The sequence below is a fragment of the Stylophora pistillata genome, chromosome 1 (assembly GCF_964205215.1).
Source record: "Stylophora pistillata chromosome 1, jaStyPist1.2, whole genome shotgun sequence".
Lineage (NCBI taxonomy): Eukaryota > Metazoa > Cnidaria > Anthozoa > Scleractinia > Pocilloporidae > Stylophora > Stylophora pistillata.
In genome coordinates, this window is record NC_142519.1 from 22,521,797 (window position 1) to 22,530,636 (window position 8,840).

The window sequence follows — 8,840 nt, forward strand, 5'->3', positions numbered from 1 at the left end:
ATCGTTTAAACACGTGTAGTTAACACGTTAACACGATTTAACTGATCACCAATCAGGGACCTCGGCTTCTGTGGTTTATCCAGTAATTGTTAGTCGGGATGCTTACTGTTTTCGCTAATTGGCGAACGCCACAGAGCATTTCTTGATTCTGGTAGGAATTTTTACTTTACTAGCTTCCTGAATTGGAATTTGCGTTTTGAATGGAAACTTCTCGAGGTATGTTGTGCTATAAATGGTTTCATCTGAATTTTTAGAATTTGTATGTGTGTGTTCATGTATATAAATCGGGTGAAAACGTATTTATTTCATATGGCGCCGTCCAAGGTAACTTCAAGTCAAACCATAATATAATAGGGTACAATGATGACCATTTATTTATGGAAGTCTTACAAACAGAATTCGGCACCAAATAATATCAATATACTTGAATCAGTCAAATTGGAAAGCTTAGCGCCTTTCTAGAGTTGAGATCCCTTTTTCTCTGTCACAAACCTCGCCAGCCAGGTGTTATCCTTTTTAAAGAAATGAATTCACTTTTCATTCAGTACACGACAAAAGAAAGATCTTAACAACTGCATGGACTTAATTTGTCAATTTATGCAGTTGATTACTATCATGCAAATTGCTGCGTCGAGATGGAGTCGTGAAAACCCCGACTTTGTGTCAGAGAACATCACGGTATTCAGATATAATAACATACCCCTAGAAAACAGAACAACCTATAGTAAAGCTTGATAAAATTTATTTTGAAGACGTATAAATTCTGATGAACAATGTGGTTGTAATATTCGGCCAATCGACTTTTTTCAAGGATATTTCTGGTAGATAATAAGATAGTGTCGGAGTATATAAAGCAAAGCAATCTTCCAGAGATATTACCTCAATTGCATTGCCTCGATAATTGATCAACCCATAAACGAGAAAAACAGCTGAGTCTGAACATGGAATATCATTACGTCTGGTGAGGAAAATAAAGTAAAATGAAATTTTGGCATCATAGGGGAGAATTAACCACGTTACGTTCAGTAGATAGTTATAGTTTAACATCTTGGTAACCCATGATTAAAATTACTTTTCGGTTTTTTAAGCTTGTTTTGTTTCTCCTAGTTAGAATAGTGCTCGTAAGAATCTAATGAACCTGAGCTTTTTAATAAAAACTGAACCAAAGAAGTGTGGCCAGTATATCAAATTTCATTGGAATATATTACTCTATGTAGCTTCTGTTTGCATTATCCTTTCGTCAACACCGCAAGAAACTTCTTCGATCTTGTGTTTGTATATGTTAAAGGTAAATTTTCTTAATTCTGTAGGAGGATATTCACTTGACTAATAACACATATGGAAAAAAGAAAAATTATGTTTTTAAAAATAACGTTTAGCAGCAACGTTTCTTATGCATGCTTTTAAACTTTGCCGCTCAGATTTGGAAGCGCCGGAAATTAACCCTTTCTTTCTTGAAAGTAACCAGGAAGCGATTTCTCCGTTCAATATCAACACATTTTGAAGCAAGAGGATGATGACGCAAAAAAAAAAACAGGGAATAACGTTTATTTCAAAAACAAATTTATAAAGCTAAAAATTCTTAGATGTGACAGTTTTAACATTTTAATCTGTGTTCCTCGAGGCAATGGAATCCATCGCTTTGAGGAGATGAATAAGAGCGAAACTGAAATAAGAAACCTGCAGTGAAAATCAATTTACACAGCGCATAATTTTTGCATTGTTTTGATGGTAATTTATCCCTTTTGTTTCCTTCCAGTTAATTTTTAATAATTTCGTTGCACCACTGCTGCCGGCTTTGATTACATTTGAATAAGAGTCAGCGAGCTTTTAATGTGGTTTGACTGTTACGAGGAAGTCCTCAGCAGGTTAACTTGTCTATGTTCACTCTATTTTTAGATATTAAATGTATATTTCGACTGTTGTTTTCTAATTACAGATATGAATGGGTCAAACAACTCCGAAGGCAACCCGTCCTCGAACCTTTTGCACTGTAACTGTGGCGTGTTTTGCCCAAGTCTCTACACTAAAATTTCACTCACAATTGCCTATGCCGTCTTACTAATTGCAGCAAGTATAGGAAACATCCTCGTCATTCTAATCTTGCGTAGATGTAAAACCACAGCGAGAATGACCTTTAACTATCTTATCATTAATATGGCTATTGGAGATATCATTGGGGTCTTCAGTTCCGCCATCTTAGCAGTTTCCTTCGCCTTTGTTGGTCATCATTGGATTTCAGGCTTGTTGGGAAAAGTTCTTTGCAAAATTGTTCCTTTCGTTCTTACGCTGTCTATTTATCTATCAATATGGACCTTAGTAGTTATGTCTGTGGATCGGTACTTTTCAATCTCCCATTCCTCAAAGAAACCAATGAGTAGAAAAGCAGTAAAGAGGAGCATTGTCTCAGTCTGGTTCCTCTCCGCAGTAGTTGCCTCCCCTTACTTATACAAGATGCACTTAAGGAAGACAACTGATAAGTCTGTGTGTCGTTCACTATGGAGCGATGATCTTGAAACGCATTTAATTGTCAGTAGGGGTGAAGAGATTGTCAAGTTTGTGTTCACGTACGTTATTCCCTTATTTGTAATAGGGACAATGAATATCGTAATCAGTCTCACTCTGAATAGCTTGAAACTAATCAATGACAGTAAAATGCAAGCGAAGAGAACCAAACGTAACCGAAAAATTTGCAAATTCTTAATTTCTATTGTTTCGTTATTTGCGTTTTGTTGGGTATTTGCCCATGTAAACCACCTTCTGTCTGCTTTTGATATTATTACTTATTGCAAACTTCCCGCTGCAGTTCCATTTTTCTTCTTTTGGATTTCACATTTAAATGCAGCTGGTAACCCAATCATATATGCTGTATTTAATGGCAGCTTTGAAAAAGGGCTGAGGAAAACAGGAAAGAACGATGTTTCCAAAAACCGAGTGTAAAACATGCAGCCCTCGAAGAGAAGTTCTTAGTAGGAGATTAAGGACGACCCCATACAGTTGTCAGTATTTAAATCAACTGTGGAAAAAATAAAAACAAGAGATGGATAACTTGAGTAACAAAAAGTAAACTATGAGTAAGTGGTTATATTTCTGGCGATTTTCAAGAAAACTACCCATGTGCATAGTTAATATATCCTTATTTAGTGAATACCGTCATCAGTAAGTAACTTATTTGGGCTTGATAAAGAGGAAACTCTTATGGGCAAATCCGCGCCTTGGAAATCCAATCAAAATTAACTTTACGACGCTGAGGAAGAATCAAAAAGCCCATCACTTTTACAGCACAAAGGATACCGAACGTCTTTAATAACTATTGTTTCCCAAATTTCTATGAAGTATTCTTAATACTTTGCTACATAGATTAGGTTCGTATTTAAGCTCGAAACGTCAGCTTTTGTAATCATTGCGGTGGCCAATTTACCATTTCAACTTTGTTGATATATCCAAATTATTTCTTTAATAAGAAGCCATCCTGTTTTTTTTTTTTTTTTTTTATCGAGGTTTCACATTCTAACGATTTTTGTGCCATAATACTGCTGAGAGGTTGTAAATTAGTTAAAGATCAGGTATGTTGTCGACCAAGAGATTCTAACCTGTGACACAAGTCATGCTCGAGCAAAGGTAAAGCACAGTTTCGGTAGTCGTATCTAAACACTCTTCTGCTCTGTCTAGGAAATTCATAGGGCGGAGACATCTGTTGCGTGAAAATGATGACATGACATTGCCGAAGTAGTTTGATCTCCTTTACAATCGATCAGCTGTAATTTCTCATTACGGTTATTCTTTTTTATTTTCGTCAGTTTTGCTCGGTAGAGCTACTGGACCCCAGTATATATATATATATATATATATATATATATACACACACCGCATTACGCTCATCGAATCTTTTTTTCGGTCTGAATGAAATGAATATTATATTTGCATAATTATGTTGTAGCACATGTAATTTGTGATACCAATCAATACAGCGAATTCTAACAAGCCCCGCTTGGCTTTTCTGAACCACTTTGGGAACCAATACTTTTGATGGAAGGGTCCTTTGATTGATAAAAGAAGGCTGATAGTTTCTAAAGAAACTGTTTGGGGCTGCGTCGGTGAGGGTAACGAAATAATTTGGATATATCAACAAAGTTGAAATGGTAAATTGGCCACCGTAACGATTACAAAAGCTGACGTTTCGACCGTTAGCCCTTGGTCAAAGCGAATAGAGGGTTTGTGAGTTGTGTGTGCTTTTAAAGGCAGAAAATGGAGCTACGTTATTGGTGGGAACATGGCAACGAGAAAAACAAGAATAAATTTGATTGATGAGCTGTACATGTATTAAATATTGATACTTCTGTCCTATATGAAGAATTCGTCAATTAGGTATATTCCTGAACATTTTATATCACATTTTATACTCAACACTCAACTGAAGTCTCTGATGGACTCGGAAACTTTCCGGCTTAGCGTGTTCCATATGTTTTTACCATGATACCATTAGATGGTATCATGGTAATAGGCAATAAATGGTATCATGGTAATAAATGGTATCATACAATAAATGGTATCATGGAAATAAATGGTATCATAGGCAATAAATGTTATCATACAATAAATGGTATCATGGCAATCATGTCTGTAAAACTGAGTCTGCATGATAACTAAACTTAACATCAATTCTTTTCTTCACGTCTTCCAACTTGTTCAGTATCATTATTATAGCTATTACTTTCAATACGGTCTATACTACCGCTTGGATCACTGTCTTCATCATGGAGCATTGTTTGTAATATCATCATCATCGTCATCACCATCGTCGTCGTCATCGATGTTCGTTGTCGTAATCGATGTGCGTCGTCGTCATCGATGTGCGTCGTCGTCGTCGTTGTCGTCTTAAACTTTATCGTGATGGTTGTTGTTATATTTCTCGTCATTTTCGTATCTATGGTTTATACAGTTATCATTATTATACTTACAAAAGCGTTTAGTAGAAATAGACTCTACTTTGATGCACAGCCGGTAAGAAATATCCGGTTTAAAGATAATATCCTTCTCTCAGATCGTTTTCCTTGAATAACTGATAAAAGGATTACTCAGACTAAGGGTGTCATATTCTGTGAAAGAGAGATAATGCTAATTTAAAAAGTATTTGCTTCCATCCTGGGCAGAACATATCTTGTCTGATCTATAGTACACATGCGTTAATTTAACTCACTGTTCATTACAATTGGGTGTCATTATCAAATATCATTATGTTCAGTCACTTCAGACTTTGAAAAAGAGCCTCTCAGGTTATAAAGTTTATCTGTACAGAGGTCCATCGTAAAACTTTAAACTCCATCAGAAGTTATAATGCCATAAAAGAATTAGGAGATTATATTCAATCGTGACACAAGGAAAAAAATTACATTTTTTAACCAATAACTAATAGTTCTTCACGTTCATAAATGTGACAGTGACTTACTTAACATTTTGTTTTGATCACTCCACCTGACTTTCAAATAAAGTGAAGGCAGAAATAAAGTGAAGAGCACAGAAAGATAACTTAAACAGATTCAAAAGTCAGTTTGTACTGTGCCATACATCGAGTATTTGATTTATAGCTGCGTTACAAACACTTCATCGGTTTCAGTGCTCTTTTCTTTAGAGAGTTGACGAAAGAAGCCTTTTATGCCCCCTCGGCTGGGATCTCGCTCGAGAGTTGATGATGTCGGCCACTGTTTAATCTTCCAAGTAGGAATTCGATTTCTCGTCTTTCTTTGACATCTGACGAGGAGTTGCCTAAGTCCTTTCCGATAATTCTCGTTGAAGATGATGTAGATACACGGATTCAATGCGCCATTTGCATGGCCTGGCACAAGAAGTGTATACAGGAGAGAAATTGGCCAACAATAGATCTTTTCTGGGGCGAACGCAATCATCATCGACACCACATGGGCTGGAAGCCACGAAAATGCAAAGAGAAGAACGACGGTCACTAACATCTTTATCACAGTGATGTTCTGCCGTTGAATGCGGAGCTGTGACATGTTTTCGCCAAAGGCTTGTCGTTTCTTCAAGACTTGAATGATGAGGGAATACAAAGCAGCTATAACAATAAGAGGGAACGCATAGAAGAATATAAATCTTGCTGTCACCTCATACTTATAAAAATATAAATTTTTTCCAGAATCGTCGCTCCACCTGCCATAACAGAAATATCGTCCATTTTTCCATGGACGAAATTTGTATTTGACCATATAGGGGAGAGACATGACAGCGGTAAGCAACCATACTGAAACCACGCCCAATTTCACTCTCGTTTTCGAGGGAGGTTCCCTCATAACGTGCACAATCGCCAAGTACCTATCCGCTGAGATAGCCACAAGGGTAAAAATAGAGGCTACTAGTGATGTGTTAAAGAGAACGTTGAAAAATTTACAGGTGATATCTCCAATTAATCCTTCAAACCAGTGGTTGGACATATAGATATGCCAAACTGTCATTGGTACGGCAACCAAAGCGTCCAGTATATCAGCCACTGCCATGGAGATAATGAAATAGTTGAAGGCCACTTTTCGAAGACGCCTTTTGGTTTTTGCTATCAAAATAATGACGCAGTTTCCAGAGAGGGCGACAATGAACACAATAACATAGACGATAGTCAAACCCAACTTTGTCGAAAGGCTTTTTGAAATAAGCCCAAAGGTACACTGAGTAGAGGTGTGTACATCACCCATTGAATTGTTACTGCTGTTCATATCTGTAAATTGGAAACAAAATGTGTATTAAGATATTGTGGGCCTTCTGCCCGAAGCTAAATCACCTAACTTTATAATTTCTTGAGCATGCTCAGTTCCCGGAAATGCATGCATACAATGACATTTTCACTTTGTACTTTAATATCCTGTCCTTCTGTATGATAACAAGGTGATAAACATCATTAATTTATTTCCTTCACAATAACGATTCTCCCCAGTCGCGCTGGACGATTGCAAGAACTTTCATTAAATTGTCAGTAAAAGAAAAACGAAACAATTCCGAAAGTATATCAAATCAGCCTGCTGCAAGAAAGTGAGCATGTGCATTGTGGTAGTGGTACACACGCGAACTAGCCCATGAAAAAAAAAACCTATCCCTTTATTCGGTTTACATTGTTAGGTTCTTGATAAGAACCTACCTGCTTTCAAATTCGTAGCAGTATGTATTCCTCATGGCTCCCCTAAACAATCCGAGAGTCGAACTGTGGAAATTGATACAGAGACCTTTCTTCAATGTGTTACAGGGTTTACTGTAGCATTCGCGTTACTTGTAAATTTGATATTTTCGTCAGTAACGCGACTAGAATATTGAACCAGGTACGCTGGTTTGTATTTTTTGTTGTTGTCATTTATATTTTCTGCTTCTGATGCACTTGATCTTAAAGAAAAACGCTTGATCTTGAAAGGAACACTTGATCGTGAAAAGGAACGGCTGAAGTGTCTCAAGAAAAAACTAAGGCGTGTTAAGGGTTCCACTGCAAGGTGCTCGAGGAACAAGTATTGTCCCTCGATACTCCTTGATGAAAAAGACAAATCAACCAAGGTTTATTTTCAAATCAGGCTCATTCAATATCTCATGCCGGAGATCGCAGATATCATTTCATAGGAACAAAAAACTCTTGCCATCAGTTACGAGCGGTTATTGAATTGACTTTATATTTTCTTGTCTTAAAAATTATTATGTCTGAATGGAATTCACAATCGTTCATTGTTATCATTTTGAACTGTATTCATTTACAGTAAAAGATAACTGCTCTGAGAGTAGAAGAATATGGACATCCCCTTTAGGCGTTGTTTTTTAGTTTTTTTTTGTTTTTTTTTTGTTTTTTGGGGTTTTTTTTTGTAATGATTATTCAACAAGAAAGGGGTTTTGGCTTACCATTAAGCTCTTATGTTCCCTCGACTTGTTGAACTGAATAGCATAGACCTTCTCCATCGTAGATGAAGGGGAAAATGTGCTGTTTCACAAAACCGGCAAAAGCCTATATTGTTTATTGTAAATGGGAATTTTTAAAAGCGATCAATTTAATTAGTTAGAGAAATATACGTGATGCATTCAAAGCCGAACCGAAGATTTGACTGTGACTTTGCCGCTACCGGTCCAGCCTCGGGCGCCGAGAGTGCTTTTTTTCCACAAAAAAAATTTCTTTGCTCCTGCTTGACTCAAGAGAAGAGAATAGTCTTACTTGCCACGAATTAAAAAAACTTTTCAAATTAGGGTACTTTTTTTAAATCCAAGAATAATCTAGAACACTTTAATTTGTAGCAGTGTAACATATTAAAATTGTTCATCTAGTAATTGAATTACAAGCCTTGGTCACGATTTCAAATACCTGGGTGTTTACTTTTTCAAAAGTACTAGTATTGCAATAAAAAATGGAAATTCTTTCTAGTTGTGGTAGAGCCGTGGTGTTGAAAATATTTCCTCTAAATATTGAATGTTTCGAATTGTCATCTCCATAAAGCCTTTAACATGATTGTAATTTCTGCCAGTATTACGGTAAAAAGTAAGCTGTTAGAAATTATTTCTAGTTGTGCCAATGCTGTGTTGCTGAAAATATTTCTCTAAATATTGAATATTTCGAATCCCCGAAAGAAACTAAACAGCGGAATTTCCGGTCTGGGTCAGCGGAAAGATGAAATCAAACTTTATTTAGTCTCGTCATACATCTTTTTACAGGCGAAAAGAAAAAAGTCTATAATCAATTTAAAAGATTATTCTTCATGCAAACGTGAATAGATTGCGAGAAAAAAAGATTTATACAGTTGGTAGTGAAATAAAAAAAGCTTAAAAGTGCAACCCAAACTTTGGAACACTTCTCGAATTTTGAAACT

General features: G+C 36.4%; 2 protein-coding genes across 3 annotated transcripts; one reads left to right on the forward strand and one right to left on the reverse strand.

The window, feature by feature from the left end:
- Positions 1–107: 107 nt before the first annotated feature.
- On the forward strand, positions 108–3,275 carry LOC148741718 (prolactin-releasing peptide receptor-like). The gene is made up of 2 exons (XM_088744678.1): positions 108–216; positions 1,940–3,275. Exons 1-2 carry the CDS (start codon positions 201–203, stop codon positions 2,938–2,940), a joined length of 1,017 nt encoding a protein of 338 aa, XP_088600804.1. The 5' UTR covers positions 108–200; the 3' UTR covers positions 2,941–3,275.
- Positions 3,276–3,470: 195 nt separating this feature from the next.
- LOC111326448 (galanin receptor type 1-like) lies at positions 3,471–8,255 on the reverse strand. 2 transcript variants are annotated; one of them, XM_088744668.1, is made up of 3 exons: positions 7,885–8,255; positions 7,145–7,207; positions 3,471–6,727 (listed from the first exon to the last, which is right to left on the reverse strand). In XM_088744668.1, exon 3 carries the CDS (start codon positions 6,723–6,725, stop codon positions 5,583–5,585), a length of 1,143 nt encoding a protein of 380 aa, XP_088600794.1. In that variant the 5' UTR covers positions 6,726–6,727; positions 7,145–7,207; positions 7,885–8,255; the 3' UTR covers positions 3,471–5,582. The 2 variants fall into 2 exon arrangements, with proteins under 2 accessions (XP_088600794.1, XP_022786185.2); XM_022930450.2 differs by lacking the exon at positions 7,145–7,207.
- Positions 8,256–8,840: the final 585 nt, after the last annotated feature.